Source organism: Silurus meridionalis, chromosome 27, assembly GCF_014805685.1.
Source record: "Silurus meridionalis isolate SWU-2019-XX chromosome 27, ASM1480568v1, whole genome shotgun sequence".
In the NCBI taxonomy this organism is placed as follows: Eukaryota; Metazoa; Chordata; class Actinopteri; order Siluriformes; family Siluridae; genus Silurus; species Silurus meridionalis.
The window spans coordinates 1,519,802-1,542,056 of record NC_060910.1 but is presented as its reverse complement, the minus strand read 5'-3'; the positions used below and the strand labels follow the sequence as shown (position 1 = coordinate 1,542,056).

At 39.7% G+C, this 22,255-nt stretch overlaps 1 protein-coding gene across 1 annotated transcript; it reads left to right on the top strand.

The window, feature by feature from the left end:
* Nucleotides 1–9,150: 9,150 nt before the first annotated feature.
* zgc:65851 (uncharacterized protein LOC321113 homolog) lies at nt 9,151–17,884 on the top strand. Its single transcript, XM_046841164.1, has 7 exons — nt 9,151–9,968; nt 12,453–12,770; nt 13,777–13,901; nt 14,066–14,276; nt 14,375–14,446; nt 14,504–14,533; nt 14,820–17,884. Exons 1-7 carry the CDS (start codon nt 9,276–9,278, stop codon nt 15,021–15,023), a joined length of 1,653 nt encoding a protein of 550 aa, XP_046697120.1. The 5' UTR covers nt 9,151–9,275; the 3' UTR covers nt 15,024–17,884.
* Nucleotides 17,885–22,255: the final 4,371 nt, after the last annotated feature.

The window sequence follows — 22,255 nt, the reverse complement described above, 5'->3', positions numbered from 1 at the left end:
GGCAACCAGGTGTGTGTGTGTGTGTGTGTGTGTGTGTGTGTGTGATAATAATAACTTTGACCTGGTTTAGTGCCCTTCCCGTGCTTAATAGTGGTTTTCTGAGTCATGAATGTCCGCCCTCTTCTAGGAATGTGTGTGTGTGTGTGTGTGTGTGTGTGTGTGTGTGTGTGTGTGTGTGTGTGTGTGTGTGAGTTGATGACAGGAATATTATTACAGGCTTATGTGGATCAGTGTGTCGATGGCAAAGGACACACCACAGAGAAGCCAAATCACAGACAGCACACTCTTATTGTATGTGTTTTTGTGTTACTAGAGAACCCCCTAGCTTCGTTAGCCTAATTCTCTGCTTATCTTTGACTAACTAGCATGGCACTATAACTTCATAAGGATTTCTAAAAACGGAATCTAAAATATACTAACATGTTATCTTGGTAGCTTCTTGGTAGCTAGCATGCTAACATGTTACCAGAGATGATTATGAACATACAGTTGATTATCGTGTATACATTTACTCAGAAGGTCTGATTTTGCTAGTCTAAGTTAGCTAACAAAGTAGCATTAACTGTGAAAATTGCAAAGGTGTTATTATTTCTTAAACATGAGATTAGCGTAGTCTCAGTGTAGATTGTGAGCTTCTGTTCTGAACATAAAAAACACCTCTCAGATTCTCTTCTTTTAGATAACTGACAAACATAAACAATAACCCTGTCATCATATTTATTCTGCTCACATTAGTGTTAGAGCTGAAAATACTTCTAATTTATAAATGATGTATCATAAACAATTGTACATTTCATATATCGCTAGTTAATGTTAGTTGTTATTAGCAGTTGTGGATTTTAAAAACAGAATGTTAATGTATTTTATAGCTGGCTGATTAATTTCTCTCAGAAATCGTGTCGTGTTGGCTAGCAGGCTAGGATGAGAAATGAAGATTATAGAGATTTAAGATCAGATTTAAGTAGCATGTAATGTGATTCTGAACAGTTGTTTCTGTCAGGTTCAGCTCCCATTAGCAATACAAATCTGTAATCATATAAAAGCAACTAATGCTTCAGAAGATTTTTCTATCCATATTTTATGATACATAAATTATATCGAGGTCACAATTTGATTATAGTCTTCATAAAGCTAACTAGTTATAAACTGGCTAGTTTTACAGCAAGACTAGTTACACTGTATGGTCAAAAATTTGTGGACAACTGAGCATTAGATTGTATGTCCTTTTTAAACATCCCATTCCACATTCAGTCCCCATTTGCTGTTAGATTAACCTCTACTCTTCTATATCAGAGCATATCTTAATATATAAGCTGGCTTTGTGCACAGGGGCATTGACATGCTGGAACAGGTTTTGGGTCTCCTAGTTCAAGTGAAGGGAAACTATAAAGATGTCCTGTACAACCACATGCAAGTTTCAAGTTTATGGTAACAGTTTGGGGAAGAAAATGGAAAAGTCAGGTGTCCCACTACTTTAGCTCACATATAGCTTTATCAGCATTTAAGCTAATTTGTGTGGTGTTTTATTGGTTTCAGACAGGACAGACTTTTTGTTGTTCTGGGAAGATCAACATTCCCCTTTACCCCAAAGGTAGTGCAACAACCCTCTGGTGTTTATTATTGGAAATAAAGAATTTGTTTTTTTGTCACATGTTGCCCTCTAGTGGTGGACTCGTGCTAATATTACAATACGAAAATATTAAATTTTATTTAAAATAGTCAAAAAAGAAATGAGAATATTTTCAATAGAGAGATGACAGAAGGTATATAAAGGTTATCAAAGTAATTGGGCTAGAAAGTGTTGGTTGATTGATTCTCTAGCTCATCAGCTCTGATTGAAGTATCTATCTATCTATCTATCTATCTATCTATCTATCTATCTATCTATCTATCTGTCTGTCTGTCTGTCTGTCTGTCTGTCTGTCTGTCTGTCTGTCTGTCTGTCTGTCTGTCCAGTGGTTTGTGGACACCTGACCATAACTTTGCTATGTACTTTTCGAACATCTTATTTCACATTTAGTCCCATTTGCTGTTATAATGAGCTCCACTCTCTGGGAAGATGTTCTACAGGATTATGTTGAGATTTATTAATCCTTAAAGGTGTTACAGTTTTTCTCAGTCGCTTTGGAGCGTTTCTCAGATCAGAAATGAAATTCTCAAAACTACTTGTTCAACCTCCACATCATTTAGTCATTTGTGCTTATCATAAGAACATTTCTCATTGCTTTGATCAAATTGCGAATGCTTTTGTACATCATTTAATCCATTGTGTATGAGTGTCTGCTGTTTCCTACAGTATCAGTGTTTATGTCATGTTGATCAAAATGTATTATACTGGTTTCACCTAAATGGTTTTAACCCCCAAAACATTTAGGCATCAGTTCATTGCATAAGTCATTAAGTGCAAAATGGTTAAACCAGTTGTCAAAATTTCTCAAGCTCTTCTTCTTCACAGTTCCATTAAACTTTTTTGGTAAATGTGTCTTGAATTGATGAATTGTGCAGATGAACCTTGAATGTCACTAATAAAGGGGCGTGTTTACTTTCAGATCAACCAATAATCAACTAGTTCTCTAAAATAGGTCAAGGCTGAATCTCGTAAACCTTTAATGTAATTGGCGAGTGTTTATAAAAAGAGCAAAACACAGATTAACAATTGTTGAAAATGGATGAACAACTAGGAAACGAACATGGTCAAGAGCCAGGAATAAGGATGCAGCTGGAAGGGTCAGGAGGCAAAATAGAGGAAGAAGAGGCCAGAGACAGAGACACATTTCAGATAAAATTAGAGCCACTATTGTGGACCATGTTGTCAATCATGACCTCACAATGGTATTGAAGGGGATGATATCTGTTGTGATGTGGATGAAAATCTATGGTTCAACAGACTGGGACGTCAGGGGGTAGAGACTGATTACACTGTATAGTGCAGCATGTGCAGTTCTGCCTAAGAAGTGTTTCCTATGTTTACCTTTTGACATTTTAATTTGTGACTTTTTATTTTCTATCACAATGACATTATATTGTAATTTTTTATTCAGTCCACTAGTAAAGAAAAATAAAAAAGTGTGAATCCTGTCCAGTCTCTTACAATCAATATCCAACATACAGTAATGTGTACGTTTATTTATAATTGCCAATTCAGCCTCGTGCATTTTTTTAATACTTGTAATCCAAAACATAGTTTACAACAGAAAATACCAAAATAAAGCATTGTCATATTGAAAAAATTACTAAGCATTTTGACTCTCTTGTTCGTAAACAATGATAAAAGGACTTGTTATTTTGATGGTAATGAGATGTTCATTGACACAAATACCTACTTTTGAGTGAAGAACTAAGGATTTTGAGCAAAAAACAGGCTTTTGCAAGAAATCCAATGTATTGTGCTGTTTGTACACATTGTTTTGAGAATGCACTTACTGATTTGCAAATCTTAAGGATGATTCAAGAAATGCTCCAAAGCAACTGAGGAAAACTGTAATAAAGTCAGATACTGATGTAGGTGAGGTGAGGAGGCCTGGGGGGCACTCAGCATTCACATTCATCCCAAAGGTGTTTATAGTTTTCAAAACATGGATTCAAAACTTCAATGGCTTTAAGCCTTCAGCTATAATTGGTTCATCCTCTTTTAATTTGGATATTGGATGTGATTGGTACAAAGCATGATCTTATTTAATGACTACAAACAGAACTACTGTTTAGCCCCTAAATCAGTTTTATGCACATAAAAACAATCTAGACATAAAATTAACATTCAATATAACTTCTAATGTCAGAGAAAACATCACAGAGAAGCTGGACACATGGCATGAACGCGTTGTTACATCATAAATTATATGAGCCAATCATGGACTGATATGCAAATACCTAGCTCAGAATATTGTGATAATTTTCTTTATTTCTTTATGAGGGGCTACAATGTTTTTTTGTTTGTTTTTGTGGAAAAATATCAGATAAAAAATACACCCTGATACTTTAATCATCTAATCGTCATTATTATGTGGAGATTTATTTACCCTCAAGGGTGTTAGTAAAGTCAGGTACTGGTGTAGGTGAGGTGAGGAGACCTGGGGTGCAGTCAGCATTCACTTCATCCCAAAGGTCTTTAATAGAGTTTAGAGCTCTTTGTGCACAGGAACATTGTCATGCTGGAACAGGTTGGGGTCTCCTAGTTCAAGTGAATGGGAAATTTAATGCTGTATCCAAAGGCTTTTGTGTGCCTCCAACAGTGTGGGAATGAACCACATCCAACTATCTGTCTATCTGTCTATCTATCTATCTATCTATCTATCTATCTATCTATCTATCTATCTATCTATCTATCTATCTATCTATCTATCTATCGATTGATCCATCCATTCATTCATCCATCCCCCCTCCTCATTGTTATCAGTTGATCTGGAGTTCAGTTCATATGAGCAGGTTGTGGGGTCAAGTGAAGTCAAGAGGCTTTTATTGTCATTTCTACTATACACAGTGGTACACGGTACACAGTAAAAATGAGACAACGTTCCTCCGGAACCCTGGTGCTACACTAAACAACAACATAGAGCTACAACACAACACAAAGCTACATAAAGTGCATCGAGTGCAACCTAGTGCAAACAGTGCAGACAAAAAAAACAGTACAGACAGACAACACAAGACAACACAAGACAAGACAAAAAAACAAATATAGCGCCGACCAGTAAACCTAAAAACTATACCCGGGAGTGAGTATAACCAGAACAATGTAGTGCAAAAACAGCAGCAGTCAAAGGTGCTAAAAACAGCATGTAAACAGTATAATAAAGTGAAAGGTGCAAAAAACAGCAGTAAGAGAGTGGTACGGTCAAGTATAAACAATAAATAAATTAATAAATGGTGGTCGAATGGATTGAGATGAGTGATGAGTGTGTGTTAAGTGTTCAGTCCAGGTTGTACAGTTCTGTAACACACATTTGAGTGAGTGTGTGTGTGAGTGAGTGTGTGTGAGTTCCGTTTCAGTTCTGTGTATTGAGGAGCCTGATGGCTTGAGGAAAGAAACTGTTGCACAGTCTTGATGTCACGGCCCGAATGCTTCGGAACCGTTTTCCTGATGGCAGGAGAGTAAAAAGTGTGTGTGACGGGTGTGTGTGGTCGTCCACAATGCTGTTTGCTTTGCGGATGCAGCGTGTGGTGTTAATGTCCATGATAGAGGGGAGAGAGACTCCAATGATCTTCTCAGCTGTTCTCACTATCCTCTGTAGGGTCTTGAGATCCGAGATGGTGCAGTTCCCAAACCAGGCAGTGATGCAGCTGGTCAAGATGCTCTCAATGGTCCCTCTGTAGAACATGGTCAGGATGGGGGAAGGGAGATGGGCTTTCCTCAGCCTTCTCAGGAAGTAGAGACGCTGCTGGGCTTTCTTCGTGATGGAGCTGGTGTTGAGTGACCATGTGAGGTTGTCTGCCAGATGAACACTGAAGGAATTTGGTGCTCTTGACGATCTCCATTGAGGATCCACCAATAATCAGTGGAGATTGCTCGCTCTGTGCTCTCCTAAAGTCCACAACCATCTCTTTGGTTTTGTCCACGTTCAGAGACAGGTTGTTGGCTCCACACCAGGCAGTTAACCGTTGCACCTCCTCTCTGTATGCTGACTCGTCGTTCTTGCTAATTAGACCCACCACGGTCGTGTCATCGGCAAACTTGACGATGTGGTTGGAGCTGTGCATTGCTACACGGTCATGAGTCAGCAAAGTGAACAGCAGTGGGCTGAGCACACAGCCCTGAGGGGCCCCAGTGCTCAGCTCAGTGTGGAGATGCTGTTCCCGATCTGGAGTGACTAAAGTCTCCCAGTCAGGAAGTCCAGGATCCAGTTTCAGAGGGAGGTGTTCATGCCCAATAGGATAACTTCTCGATCAGGTGCTGAGGAATGATTGTGTTTAATGCTAAGCTGAAGTCAATAAACAGCATTCGTACATATGAGTCCTTGTTGTCCAGGTGGGTGAGGGCCAGATGGAGGGTTGTGGAGATGGCATCATCCATGGAGCGGTTCGGACGATACGCAAACTGCATGGGGTCCAGGCAGGGTGGAAGCTGGGACTTAGTGTGCCTCATGACGAGCCTCTCGAAGCACTTCATCACGATGGGTGTGAGCGCGACGATAGTTATTGAGGCATTTCTTTGGCACGGGAACAATAGTCGTTGTCTTAAAGCACGTGGGAACAATGTTGCTGCTCAGGGAGATGTTGAAGATATCAGTAAAGACATCTGCTAGCTGTTCTGCACATTCCCTGAGCACTCTGCCAGGAATTTTGTCAGGTCCAGCAGACTTCCGTGGGTTAACTCTGCATAAAGTTTTTCTCACTTCAGCTGTGTTTAGACAGAGCACCTGGTCAGTGGAAGGAGGGGTGCTCTTCCTTGCCTTCACGTTGTTCTGTACCTCAAACCGGGCATAGAAGTCGTTCAGTGCATCTGGGAGGGAGGCGTCACGGTCACAAGCAGGTGATGTGGACTTGTAATTCGTGATCGCCTGGATGCCCTGCCACATGCACCGAGTGTCTTCACTGTCCTGGAAGTGGTTGTGGATTTTCTTCGCGTGTGCGCGCTTCGCCTCTCTGATGGCACGAGACAGTTTGGCCCTTACTGTTTTTAAGGCCGCCCTGTCCCCTGTTCTGAAGGCAGAGTCTCTTTGTTTCAGCAGCACATGCACATTTGCAGTCATCCACGGCTTCTGGTTGGAGCGTGTAGTGATGGTCTTGGAGATGGTCACATCATCAACGCACTTGCTGATGTAGCTGGTCACTGATGATGTGTACTCCTCCAAGTTGATGAAATCGCCGTTGGTTGCAGCCTCTCTAAACATGTCCCAGTCAGTGCAATCAAAACAGTCCTGAAGAGCAGAAGTAGCTCCTTCTGGCCAGGTTTTCACCTGTTTCAGAACCAGTTTAGAGCGTCTGATGAGCGGTCTGTATGCTGGAATTTACATAACAGAGCTGTGGTCTGAGTATCCGAGATGGGGGCGGGGCTCCGCACGATATGCGCCGGGGATGTTTGTGTAAACAAGATCCAGCGTGTTCGCTCCTCTCGTTGCAAAGTCCACATGCTGATGGAGTTTAGGAAGCACAGTCCTTAGATTCACATGGTTGAAATCTCCAGCGATAATAAACAATCCGTCGGGGTGAGCATTCTGCAGGTCGCTAAGCGCCGTAGAGTTTACACAGTGCCTCCTTAGCATTAGCACTGGGAGGAATGTACACTCCAACAATGAAAACACTGGTGAATTCCGTGGTAAATAAAATGGTCTACATCTAACAGTCACAAACTCCACTAGCGATGAGCAGTAGTGTGAAACAAGCACAGAGTTCTTACACCATTCCGTGTTGATATAAACACACACGCCACCACCGCGAGTCTTACCGCACAGAGCTTCATTTCTGTCGGCTCAAAACACGGTTAGTCCGTCTAGCTGGATGGCGGCGTCCGGAACTCTGTCGCTGAGCCACGTCTTCGTGAAAATAAAGACGCAACAGTCTCTAAACTGTGTGGTTCGCAGGAGTTCATGTTCGCATGTAATCCAGTTTATTGTCCAGGGAGCAGACATTTAAAAGAAAAAATAGACGGGAGAGCCGGCCAGCTAGGGTTAGCATTTAGCCAAGCATGGACACCCGCCTGCTTGCCCGCCTCCGTGTCCTCGAGCAGCGCTTCAACGTCCCCTCTCCAGGCCACTGGCATCAGGTGACACCGAGGGCTGGGGGCCTTGTCTTTGTGGCGGAGGTCGCAGCAAGCCGAGGTCACGAAGGTTGTTGATAAGATCATCATGCAGATTATTGGTTGCATGATGCCTGTACTGTAGCAGTGTCTGGTGGTCGTACACATGAACACAGCTGACTCTGGTGTCCATGTATTGTGGAAGGTCGAGCTAAATATGGTGAAAGCACAATTTTTTGGATCTGAGAGGCCGCTGCGAGCAACTGCCGCTGCCATCTTGGATGGTGAAGGTTGCAATGAGGAACACCTCAATGTAGGATGATGGTTTATTCAGGAGGCATTTTTTTTACTCTTTGGAAAATAATGATAAACACACACACACACACACACACACACACACACACACACACTTTCCATCTCTTGAAACAGCCTGATTCAGGTCTTCGAGCTGTCTCTTTCTGCCTGGAGGAGCTGAATTGTCCTTTCTCAGGCATTTGTAAAAAGTGCTGACCAGCTGATGCAACAGCATTAGTTACTACACACACACACACACACACACACACACACAGGCTGTAAATCAGATCACTCCCTTTTGATTTGCCCTTTCAAATAACTTAAAAATGATATATGGATCTTACATCTCACTCTTCTGTGTGTGTGTTTGTGTGTGTGCGTGCGTGCGTGCGTGTGGGTGTGTGTGTGTGTGTAGGTGTGTGTGTGTGTGTGTGTGTGTGTGTGTGTGTGTGTTGTGTGTGGGTGTGTTCGATCGATATTTCGTCCAGCCTGGAACAGATATGGGGTCGAGGAGTGGAGAACCTCGTCATCCTCATTCCATATTCAGGCACTGCGCGGACACACACACACACACACACACACACACACACACACACACACACACACACACACACACACTCTGAGACTGCAGCAGTGGATGAAGTCTCCACCCGATATACTATAAGAACTATAATCACTTTAACACAATACAATATCAGTACAACACACACACACACACACACACACACACACACACACACACACACACACACACACACACACACATATCTAACACACTCTATTGTTCTTCTGTTTCTCCTCCTGGTAGAGAAGTGATAAAGGTACAGGTTTTATATGAGAGAACAGATAGAAGTAAATGGGGTTCATATTTTGCTCATCCTATGATTTTCTGCTGAATGACTGACATAAAGAAGTGCAACTTCTATCATTTTTTATCCTTTCTTTCTTTCGCTCATTCTTTCTCTCTGTCTTGCTTCTTTCCCTTTTCTCATTTCCTTTCTTTTTCCCCATAATTTCCTCTCTCATCATTTTTCTCTTTATTCACTTTCTCTTTTTTTCAGTCATCCACCTCTTCATCATCAGTTTTTTATATCCTCTCTCTCTCTCTCTTTCTCAAGCTCATCACTTTCTCATCCTCTCTCATCCTGTATCCCACCCCCTCCCTCCTCCTTTTTCTCTCTGTGTATATAAAGCACGCTGCTCTGTCTTTCCTCTTCATTGTCTCTCTCCTCTTTCTCTCTCTCTCTCTTCTCTTCCTCCGTGTTTTCTTCTTCGTCGGGTTCCCCCCTCTCTCCTTCGCTCCACCATGAGTTGCCATAGCGACGTTTACTCCACGAGCTCCTACCGGAAGTTCTTCGGGGACTCCTCACGCGTGTCTGCGGCTCCGCTGCGCTCCTCGGCGGGTCACCGGGCTTATGGAGGCGCGTACCGGAGCCGGGCGTCCTCGGGTCTCCTCGCCGCCTCCTCGGCGCGTGACGCGGCGGATCTCGCGCACTCTGCGGCGTCGACCACCGAGCTGAAGATCGTGCGCACCAACGAGAAGGAGCAGCTGCAGGGCCTCAACGACCGTTTCGCCGCCTTCATCGAGCGCGTGCGCGAGCTCGAGCAGCAGAACCGCGCGCTCGAGGCCGAGGCTGATGCGCTGCGCCGCAGCCTGGGCTCCGAGCCCGCGCGCCTCCGCGACCTCTACGAGCGCGAGCTGCGCGAGATGCGCGAGCGCGCCGACCAGCTGGAGCGCGACCGCAGCCGCGCGCAGCTCGAGAACGCGCGCCTCGGGGAGGCGCTCACGAACGTCCAGGAGAAGCTGCGCGACGAGGGCCGCCGGCGCGACGAGGCCGAGACCGAGCTGCAGCACTGCCGCAGGGAGGCGGAGGACCGGGCGCTGCAGCAGCACGAGCTTCAGAAGAGGGTGGAGTCGCTGCTGCATGAGATCGAGTTCGCGCGCAAAGTGCACGATGAGGAAGTGCGCGAGCTGCAGGCTTCACTGCAAGCATCTCAGGTGTGATAATAACACATAAAAAAATTATAGTAATAGATATATATAATACTTATTAACTTATAATACACATAATATATAATAACACAATATAACTATATAATAACATTCTATTAATGCATATAAAATACTTATAAACTTATAATACACATAATATATAATAACACTTATAATGTAAATAAAGTGATGAAATAAATCTATTACAACTAATAATAATAATAATAATAATAATAAAAGCCTAATTGTTCAACTAGTTTCACCTTTTTGCTGTCATTATATAATAATGACAGCAGTTAAAGCTTTTTTTAATAATACATTTTACTATTATTATATATAATAATATTCATAGTAAACAGTTATTTTACATAAATAATTATATAAAATATAATTTGCCTTGCAATTATATTACTAATAGATATATTGTTACAAATAATAATAATAAAATCATACACCTTATATACTTTTAATACTAATAACTTGCAATAATACTAATACTTGTCTAAATGTTTACTTCTGCTAGTAATTTGTATTTATATTATCCTATACCATATATAAACAATAATAATAATAATAATTAGAAGAAGAAGAAGAAGCAGGAAATGTAATATAGTGATTATAGCAGTTGTCTGTTAATAGAGAGTTAAAGAGGCACTACACATACACCTAAAGATGTATTTAAAGATTGTATGAGTGTGTATAAGTTGATGACAGAGTTTAGGTGTGTGTGAAGTGTGTGTGGCATTAATTCAGCAGGCAGTGATTCAGCACTGCGGATTTTGCCGTGTGTTGAAGCTTGCTGGCAGCGTCGTCTCTCGTGTGGGGCGTGTGGTCCTGATTCAGCACTCTGTAGTGCACGTCCTAGCGTACATCTCACCTCTCAGCAGCATTACTGCAGCACACACACACACACACACACACACACACACACACACACACACACACACCACACTAAACTAACTAACATCAGCACACACACACCTACATACACACTGCACCAAGTTTCTGATTAACAGTATTTATAATATTGATAATGTTAGTATTGTACGTCCTGATGAATCTAGAAAATGATTTTTATATGAGACTGCATGCATTTCTACTCATTAGGGAAAATTGTTAGGTGTATCATGAGCCAAAAGCTTTGCCAACTATTTCATTAGTAAACTAGCTTGTGTTTTTTGTATCATTATTTATAATAACCTTCATATTTCTCAGTGATCTATTACACACAATACCAAACACACACACACACACACACACACACACATATACATGCAAACACATACACAGCATCCAAAACTGTAAACAACTATAATATCATCTTAGCTAACACAGCATGCTCGCTGGTAATATTAGCTAGTTAGCTAGCTAGTTTAGCACTTGAATTCCCAGCTCCAGAAATCTTCAGGATGTACTTCTTTGTCCTCTATTGAATTGCATATTGCATTTGCATATCGTGATTATGTTCTTACGTTGCGACAACACAATTTAGCCACGCCCCCAAATAAGTTGTATACAGGACTGATAAAGAAAATTGGGAATTAGCCAGCTCAACAACATTTGTGACAGAGTCTCTATTTATTTAGTTTTTATATTTATTTATTTATTATACTTGTGAATTATATTATATGGCATCCAAAGATGTAAAAACATCACCTTGGCAACCACAATTTGTTTAACACTACTAATAGCCAGGGCTAAATGCTAGATAGCTAGTTTTCGAAAAACATGGATTCAAAACTTCAGTGGCTTCAGCTATAATTTATTCATCCTCTGTTAATTTGCATATTGGATGCGATTGGTACAAAGCATGATCTTATTTAATGACTACAAACAGAACTCCTGTTTAGCCCCTAAATCAGTGTTATGAACATAAAAACAATCCAAACATAAAATTACCATCCAACATAACTTCATAAAGTCAGAGAAAACATCACAGAGAAGCTGGACACATGGCATGAACGCGTTGTTACATCATAAATTATATGAACCAATCATGGACTGATATGCAAATACCTAGCTCGGAATATTGTTATAATTTTCTTTATTTCTTTATGAGGGCTACAATGGTTTTTTTTTTGTGGAAACATCACATAAAAAAATACGCCCTAATACTTTAATCATCTAATCGTCATTATTGGTAATCAATACAGTTGGAAGTCTTTCGAAAGAACTGGTTTATAAATAAAGCATGTTTAGAAATGTATTGATTGCATTCATTTTTATATACTGTAGAAAAAAGCAATACTGGCAATGCAGAACAATACACTGGATCTCAGTCATTTTCCTTATTTTATTTTTTATTTTTTTTCCAGTATTTTTCCGGCCCAGAAATTTGCTCCACCCAATAGACAAATCGGCACTGAGCCTTTTGCGTAAATCTCTAAAGTGCACAGAATTAATCTAAAAACATAGACTGGAGGAATGGTTAGTATTAGAGTAGAGGGCACTGAACATTACTTAATGCCTCTTTACACATTTTTGTTTCAGATAAGTGTGGAGATGGATGTGGGTAAACCCGATCTCACGGTGGCCCTGAAGGACATCCGGGCGCAGTACGAGGTCCTGTCTTCAAGGAACCAGCAGCAGGCGGAAGATTGGTACCGCTCCAAGTATACCAGCGTGACCGGTGCGACAGCACGCGATGCAGACCTTATGAAACAGACCAGAGACGAGCTGAGTGCATGCCGGCGTCAGGTTCAGGCTCGTACGCTGGAGATCGAATCCCTACGCAATCACAACGAAGCGCTGGAGAGGCAGCTGGCCGAGATGGAGGATCGTCACAGCACGGAGATCGGAGAGCTGCAGGTCAGAGACACACAAACACGCACTTAATATATTATTAACACGCTTATAACGCTTAACTACAAATATAGAACTAAATACAACTTAAATCTGATGTTAAATTAAATCAAATAGCATATAGCAGAAATCCCTCACCACCAGGTCACAAGAGACAAACCACTCAATTATTTTCAAAAAACAAAAACCGCGAACAAACAGCCGTAAACCACAACATATACAAACGTAGCAGCGGTGAGAGCATCCATACTTAAATGCTGACCATATCACTAACTCAGAAACAGTTCATTATTAAGGAAGAATAGATTTTTTCTAGATCATTTACAGTTAAATATACAGTGAAGCTGCAGAAAACAAGGCCACGTGACTCTTTCATCCACTGTTTAGTAACAGTTGGAGACCCCTGGCAAAAGAGACACATAGAAAAAGGTTTCCTAAATTAAAGTTAAATAAAAACATGTACAGTGACTTTGAACTTCGAAGTGTGGAGACGAGTATTTTATGTTTTTTTAGCGACACGTGCATGTTTCTTTTGCTAAAAACTCTGTAATGTAATGGTATGAAAATTTACTTTGACAAAACAAATTCAGTTTTTCATTTAAAAATCCTGTGGACACCAGAGAACTTTCTTTCAGTCATTCACTGTCCAATTTTTGTTTTTGTTTTTTTTTGCATAGAAACAAAAGCAACATGCGTGTGATTTTATATAAAAATATTGATTTTTAAATCTGTTAAATGCTTAAAATGTTAAAAGTATAGTACATTTGAACAATAAAATTGAGTGAAAAAATGTAAATGTGTACACATGCAAATAAATAAATAAATAAATAAATAGTTTTAAGTCTACACACAATATACAAAAAGTGGTTTCAGTAACTGTAAATTATTATTTTATATTTTACTCTATTATTATTTATAATATTATTGTTGTTATTATTATTATTATTATTGAATAAATAAATGGATTTAATCTGCACTGTAATATTGGGGAATGTGCTGTGTGGTTTGATAGGAGACGATTGCTCAGCTAGATGATGCTCTGCACAGCACTAAAGGAGAAATGTCCCGTCACCTGCGCGAGTATCAGGACCTGTTGAACGTCAAGATGGCACTAGACATCGAGATCGCTGCCTACAGGTGAGACTCTGATTACCTGCAGCACATAGTTTTCTTTTCACTTTTAAGATGTCTGTATGAAGAAATTAACTGCTTTACGCTAGCAACAACATTTGAAGCAGATCAGCTTATCTGGATGGAAATGTCTCACCTGACTCCAAACAATTGGATTTGTATTTTCACAGGAAGTTACTAGAGGGTGAAGAGTGCCGTCTGGGCAATGTGGGCGTGACCTCAATCCATCCCACCTACTCCGCTGTTTCCTATTCGCCCGGACGTGCTTATACCCTGGGTGCTTACATGAGGGGCATGGCCAAACCTGAGAGTGAGGAAGAAGAGGAGGAAAAGGAAGCAGAGGAAAAGGAAGAAGAAGAAGAGGAAGGAGGAGAAGAAGAAGTAGAACAAGGAGAAGAAGAAAAGGAAAAGCAGCTGAGGAGGAAGGAGGAGAGGTAGAGGAGCAGGAAGAGGAAGAGCAGGAGGAGGAGGTGGAGAAGGGCGAAGAAAAGGAGAAGGAGGAGGAGGAGGAGGAGGAGGAAGAAGAAGAAGAGGAAGGAGGAGAAGAAGAAGTAGAACAAGGAGAAGAAGAAAAGGAAAAGCAGCTGAGGAGGAAGGAGGAGGTAGAGGAGCAGGAAGAGGAAGAGCAGGAGGAGGAGGTGGAGAAGGGCGAAGAAAAGGAGAAGGAGGAGGAGGAGGAGGAGGAGGAGGAGGAAGAAGAAGAGAAGGAAGGAGGGGATGAAGAAGAAGGAGGAGAGGAAGGAGAAGGAAAAGAGGAAGATGACCAGGTTGAGGCAGAAGAAGTGATAAAGGAGGAGAAGGAAGAGAAAAGAGAAGAAGGCAGAGGAAGAAGAGAAGAAGGAGGAGATAAAGGAGCAGGGAGAAGATAAGAAGAAGGAGGTGAAGGGCCAAGAAGAAGAAAAAAAGAAGGAGGTGAAGGGCCAGGAAGAAGAGAAAAGGAAGGAGACAAAGGAACAGGAAGAAGACAAAAAGAGTGAAATGAAGGAGCAGGAAGAAGACAAGAAGAAGGACAAGGAGATGGAGAAAGAGAAGGAGAAAGACAAGAAGAGCGAAGACAAAGTGGTCGAGAGCAAAACCGAGAGCAAGGAGGAGAAAACTGAAAGCAATAAAGAAGAGAAGAGCAAGTAAAGACATGCCCCTGCTCCAAACATCCAATTACAGAACTGGACTTTAATTTATTCACAAGTCAATCAATTCACCATCTTCACATCTTCATCTTCATTATTATTATCAATCCATCTTTTACATCTCGTACATAGTTATCTCACACATTTCCACAGCAGCTGTACGTTCTTCATGCACTGACCACTGAATGTTCAGAAGAGCCTTAATGTAGCTACAATTTCTGATATACACCTTTAGAAATGCAGAGCCCATCTGTTGGTTCTGAAATCAAACGCCAAAAAATAAAAATAATAACTTTAAACTCGACTTTGGTACTAAATGAAAAAATCTGAGTTAAACGTGTGAAAACACGAGGTCATTTATAACCGGCGGTAACTGAGCTTACTAAATTGTTAGTCCAGAATGCTAATCTAGCTAATCTTCTTCACGTTTCTGAAATCTTCCTACAAACAAAAAACAGAAGTAATACTATTTATGACCCTTAATGTTAGCTATAAATTCAAACAATAATTACAAATGTCCTGAAAACAGGTCCTAAAATCTTTTCGAAAAGCAAACTTTTCTCCCTCATCATAAAATGCTAGCTAGCGTTAGCACATCAGCCCTACTGAGTTGCACGTTAGTAACAGAGCAGCCCAAAAACTTTTACTGTAATTAGCAATGTTTCGTCAGATATAACTATAATAATGTTTAGTATTCCATCTTATTTTTTTTTTATCTTAGCTTTAAGTAGCATGTCATCTGAATGATGGCAGTGATGACACAATAGTTAAAGTTTTGGGATACTGATCAGAAGCTTGGAGGTTTGAGCCCCACCACCATCAAGCTGTCACTCTTGGACTTTTGAGCAAGAACGTTAACCCTCTTTGCTTCTGGAATGGCTTATCATGGCTGACCCTGTGTTAAGAAAAAAAAGAATTTCACTGTGACTGATGTATTGTTTATGTGGCAAAAGAAGGCTGTTTATATATAAGACGTTAGACTTCTGATTGGAAGTTCTTATCCCACTACCAAGATGCCACCATCAAAAAATGCTTAGATTAATAAAGTGCGGTAATGTGAGGAAAAATTAAACTAAAAAAGTGAGATAACTTGCTAGCGTTAAGAGCATATGCCATAAACATATATTTAAAGATTTCATATAGAAATGCTAAATTGTCATAATAATTTCAAGAACCCAACAATATTCCCCTAAACATTAGCGATAATAACAGTTATGTTATACAGTAATAACCTACACAATAACTGTAGAAGTCGCATACTTTATGTTTATACGTTTTACCTTCGATTTGAGAGTTCAGATTTTAAACAAAGCTGATGAAGGACTTAACATTTTTCTCACTATGTATACATTTATATTTAAATCATCCATATAACCAATGCTTATCATATATTTTATGCTTTTTCTCCCCGTCATGTATTTAATCACAAACATTATATCTGTTTTTATTGTGATGAACAAAAAAAGTCACAATAGCTCCAGCTTATGGCAAAGTATAATAAAACACACTTGAGCTTTAAAGAGAATGTATGTGGATTTGAAGTGTAGATGCGAGAGCTTGCATTGATGCATCGTCAGTTCAGGAATGAAACTTTTAAAGATTTCAAAGAAGTTGCTGCTATTTATTTATTTATTTTTTTTTTTAATTTATTTTTTTCTTTTTCTTTGTGGAAACTTTACCTCCTGTTGACTTGTTCATTCATAATAAACCTTCTTGAACATCAGCTTGTCAAGAACAACCTGGAAAAGAAATGTCAAAATATAAAAACATGGCCACGGCATCACATGAGCACGAGGACGCTTTCCGTGAGGCTACAAATTAACAAAACAACCTGCTGAAAGCTGATGACTTTAAAACACCCACTCTCTGCACATGATGGACAGACACAGAGACTAATCTACTAGCTATGGTCAATAGATAAGGATTATTACATCACTGTATAAACACACACACGCACACACACACACACACACACACAGAGCTAACTAACACTTTCAACACACCAGCAAAAGCATTAAAAAACACTAATAGCCACGAAGGAGGCATTTATTTTATTAATATCAGTCTAATGAAAGGAGGGATGTCCTTCTTTTAATACTTGTCCCCTAGAAAAAGGCATGTACTTTATTACTATAATTCCCATGGAAGGAGACATGTCCTTTATTACTATTTGTCCCATAGGAGAAGGCATGGCCTCTATACTGTCAGTGGCAGTAAAGGAGGCGTGGCCTTTACCTTTTTTTAGTCACATTGAAGGAGGCATCACATTTCTAGGAAGTGTGACTTTTTCATTGGCTTTAGAAAAGAAGGTGTGTCCTTTTATTTCTGCTATTCACAGTGAAGGAGGTGTGGCCTCTGTACATGTCAGTCCTAAAAAAGAAGGCGTGGTTTCTCTTTTTTCCAATACCAAGAGGCGTGGCTTCTGTTTCTGCCAATTTAAGTGAAGGAAGTGTGGACTTTGTTCTTTGTCCCTGACAATAGAGGAGGTGTGGCCTTTATGTTCATGTCAGCTACAGTAAAAGGGGTGTGGCCTTATTTAACACTTTGCATAAATCACTTCATGTTACATTAAAGCAGCTGCATCGAGTCACATTTCATCATCTGCTTTAAACGTTCGAGTCGATGGGAGGTTCAGTTTATCTGCATGGCCTGCCTTTTAGAGCTTGCTGTAAGACGACAGAGGTCAGTTTTGCTTGCTGTGTGTGTAAATAAAGCGATAAAGTACGTACTGGAAATGCCTTAATGGTGAATGAGATGCTTTTCCACTTTCACACTGGATCAAAAGTGCTTTCAGTCTTCCACTGAGAACGTTAGTGCTGCTCAATTCACTCCAAGCCAAATAAAGCTGTTTATCAACCAGCATTCTGTCTGTGATTATTGTAGACGTGTGTGTGTGTGTGTGTGTGTGTGTGTGTGTGTGTGTGATTGTTTCATATTGCCAAGTCACTGCTGTACACTTTGAGAAGCAATAAAGTGTGTGTGTGTGTGTGTGTGTGTGTGTGTGTGTGTGTGTGTGTGTGTGTGTGTGTAATCGCATGAGCGAATGTGTTTATAAGGAAATCTGTTTATTGTCCATTACTCTAAATGATGCTGTGTCATGTTTCAGCTCTCACTATAATATAAAACACCCGTAGTTCATTTCCACTGATTAAATAGATGAGTTTAGAAAATATAATATTATAATTATAACAATAATAATAATATTAACAATAATAGGAAACGACCTTACATCATTTCAATACTTGAGGAGTTTGTATTACGTGTAGGAGGACAGTGACGTGTGCAGGACCGACTCCTGCATTCAGATGTAGGTATGAAGCTTACATTAGGAAATGATCTCAAACTCGCTTACAGACGAACATACATGGACTCTGATTCGGACCCGGACATGACCTGATAACAGACATGGACCCTGGTGTAGACGTGATAACTGGACTTTAGACATTTATTCTTAGACTTTCAGATACTGAGATAATCAGATTTTTAGTCTCTGATTTGACTCTAAATCCAACACACCAAACAGAACATAAATCTAATGCTGACTCGGCGTAATGGAATTATTTATTACAGTTGGGTTTTGTTTTTGTAAACAATGTTGTGACTGGAGTTATTAAATAAATGTGTGAATGCTGTACAGACTCTAGTGTGTTTGGAGAGTGTGTGTTTTTATTAAGGAAATGTATTTATTTTGTCCCAAAACACACACACACACACACACACACACACACACACACACACACACACACACACACACACACACACACACACACACACACACACACACACACACACACACTAGAAGTATGCTATAAATAGATGTCTGCATTGCAGATGTCTTTGAAGCCAACACACACAGCTTGATTCAGGATGACATGCACTAATAAGGTACACACACACACACACACACACACACACACACACACACACACACACACACCATAAACTGATGATCTTATTTATGTTTTTTTATTATAAGGAAACTTGAGCTGCTGTGTACATGTGGACCCGAGTGACATTATTGTTCTTTTATGTAAAAGTTAAGGGTCATTATATAACTGATAGATAATTAAAGAGTCACAGGGGGACATTTGGATTACACTGTGTTGGGAAATTCAGCAGTGCATGCTGTAGTGAGCAGAAACACTGCAGAAGGAACTGGAGTAACACTGCAGCCTGCAGGGGGCAGTGATTTATCCCTGGAATCAGCTGTGTGTGTGCATGCACATGTGAAGAATCAGGAGCTATGAGACAGCTATCTGACAGATTTACTTACACTGAAATCAATGTTTGCAAATGATGATGTGGCAGAGAGATGTGACATAAAGGTTCTGCATGATAAACTACATGTTAGCTTAATGCACTTTATGTGGTGAGGACACTTACTAGTCCTTAGCCATGTGTTTTCTGTTTTCTGTGATTGTTGTTGTGTGTAGCACCAGGGTTCAGGAGGAACGTTGTGTCATTTCACTGTGTACTGCATCAGATATATTTAGGAAAAAGGACAATAAAAGCATCTTGTCTTGTCTTGTCATAACCTGTCATTCTGTTTTATGTCAAATATATTAATTATACATTTCTGTCTAACTGTTTATTCATTCTTTTCAACTACAAAACACATAGTTGTATAAATGCACTTGTTTACACTTAATATGTTAAGTCACCTACAGAGGGCGCAATTGATTCTTAATTTTTCTTACAGTTTTATTCCTCAGTCTCAAAAACAGGATACGACTGAATGTTTTATTTCACGAACACAAAGATGCTAATGATGATTGATTCACCAACATGAAACACAATTGAATGCTTTGTTTACCAACTAATACAGCTCTTAAAAGCATTATTAAACCACAGATAGTGCTACTGAATGCTTAATTTGACCAAAATCAGTTTTACTAACAAATGAATTCCCAACGCAACAGCAGAAGATGCTATTAAATGCTTTATTTGAAAAGCAGCTCTATTTACCTGCAATACGTGCAATACCACCTGTGTGCAATACAACCTGCAATACGTACTTTTCCCTCATCTGTATTTATACATTGTGTTGTGTATATACTTGTAATATTATAGTATGTCTTATTCGTCTATTCTTTTATATATTTGCATTTATTTTTATTTTTTCATGCTGCTGTACATAGAAATTTCCCCACTGTGGGACGAATAAAGGTTTATTTTATCTTATCTTAAGAGCTCTATTGAACTCTTTATTTCACCAACAGAGGGCGCTATAAACCATATCATTGGACCAAATTCATTGTTCACTAATGGTAAAATGTTTTGTTTTTCACCAACAAAGGGCACTATTTGAATTCTTTATTTGATAACATTTTTGTTTACATAGGGCGCAATTGAACACTTAATTTCACCAACAGAGGAAACTAATGAAAGACGTAATTTTACCAACACCATCCATCACCTACAGAGGGCGCTATTAAATGTGTAATAGTACTAGCGCCACTATTCACCCGTAAAGGGCGCTATTGAGCGTTTAATGTCGCAACACAATTATTTATCAACAGTGCTTATAAACTACCATTTTGCCATCTTTTCATTTCCCAACAGAGAGCAATAGTGAATGTGTTATTTAACCAACATTGAACAACAAATGGTGCTAGTGAACCTATTATATAATAAAATTATACAGCAATTTTCTCAATTTCACTTTTACCAACAGAGGGCGCTTTTAAACTGTAATTTAAACCCAGCCATTAGGGTTGCACAAGCCAGTGCACTCTTAGTGCCGGTCCCAAGCCCGGATAAATGGGGGTTGCGTTAGGAAGGGCATCCAGCGTAAAACGTGCCAAATCGAACATGCGGATCATGAATATGGATGATCTGCTGTGGCGACCCCTAATGGGAGAAACCGAAAGAAGGTTTCGTTTTTTTCAATGTCACTTTTTACCAAAAAAGAGCGCACTTTAATTTGCAATTTCTGCAATATCACTTTTTACCGGCAGAGGCGCACTTTAACCTATAATTTGCCTAAAACCACTTTTCACCAATAGGGGGCGCTCTTTATACTGTAATTTCTCCAATGTCATTATTTACCCCAAAAAAAACACTTAAATCTGCAATTTCTCCAATATAATTTTTTTACCAGCAGAGGGCGCACTTTAAGCTGTAATTTGCCTAATTAATTTGCCACTGGTATATCTTTATTTATAAAGCTATACTTGGCAAATTTCCACTGTACCTCTGTAACCTCCTCTCTGTTTGCTCTGGTACCTATCAGCTACGCTCCTCAAAGTGGTTGCTTTTTAATGTGCCACGAGTTACAACCGAATTGGGAAAAACTGCCTTTTCTTATTTAGCACCTTGGGGGTGGAATAATCTACAAAAAGAGCTAAAGTTAGAAACCCTTATGTCCTTAAATGAATTTAAAACTACTATAAAGAGTGTTGTGATGGAGACATGTTCTTGTTTTTCTTAAGAGTCTCATTGTGTTTTATATTTTTATATTTAATATTTTGTACTTCTTTTATTGTGAAAATGTACTTTGGTGTTTGTTATGTATGCATTTGTTGTGATTTGGCTGCTACCTTGGCCAGGTCTCTCTTGTAAAAGAGATTCTGAATCTCAATGGGACCTCCTGGTTAAATAAAGGTATAATAATTTGCCTAATACCACTTTCAACCAACAGAGGGCGCTCGTTAATCTGTTGTTTTTACAATACTACCTTTAACCAGAAGAGGGCGCAATTTAATTTGCTAATTTCTTAACAGCACTTTTAACCAACAGAGGGCGCTCTTTAATCTGTAATTTCTGCAATATCACTTTTTACCAGCAGAGGGCGTACTTTAACCTGTAATTTGCCTAATACCTTTTTGAAGCAACAGGGGGCGCTCTTTATACTGTAATTTCTCCAATGTCACTTTTTATAAAAAAAACGCACTTCAATCTGCAATTTCTCCAATATGATTTTTTTACCAGCAGAGGGCGCACTTTAACCTGTAATTTGCCTAATACCACTTTTTACCAGAAGAGTGCGCACTTTATTCTGCAATTTCCCGCAAGTTTTTAATCTGTAATCATTTTTTACAGTCTTTAATATATATTTTAATCTGTATTTTTAAATACTACTTTTTTTACCACAAGGTGGATTTTTACCACTTTAGCGCGTGATTTCTTTAATACCACTTTTTTCTTTAAATCTATACATTTATATAATATTACTTTTCACCAGCAGAGGGCGCTCTTTATCACGAAACCCTGCTGCACGTCACTGTGTGACAG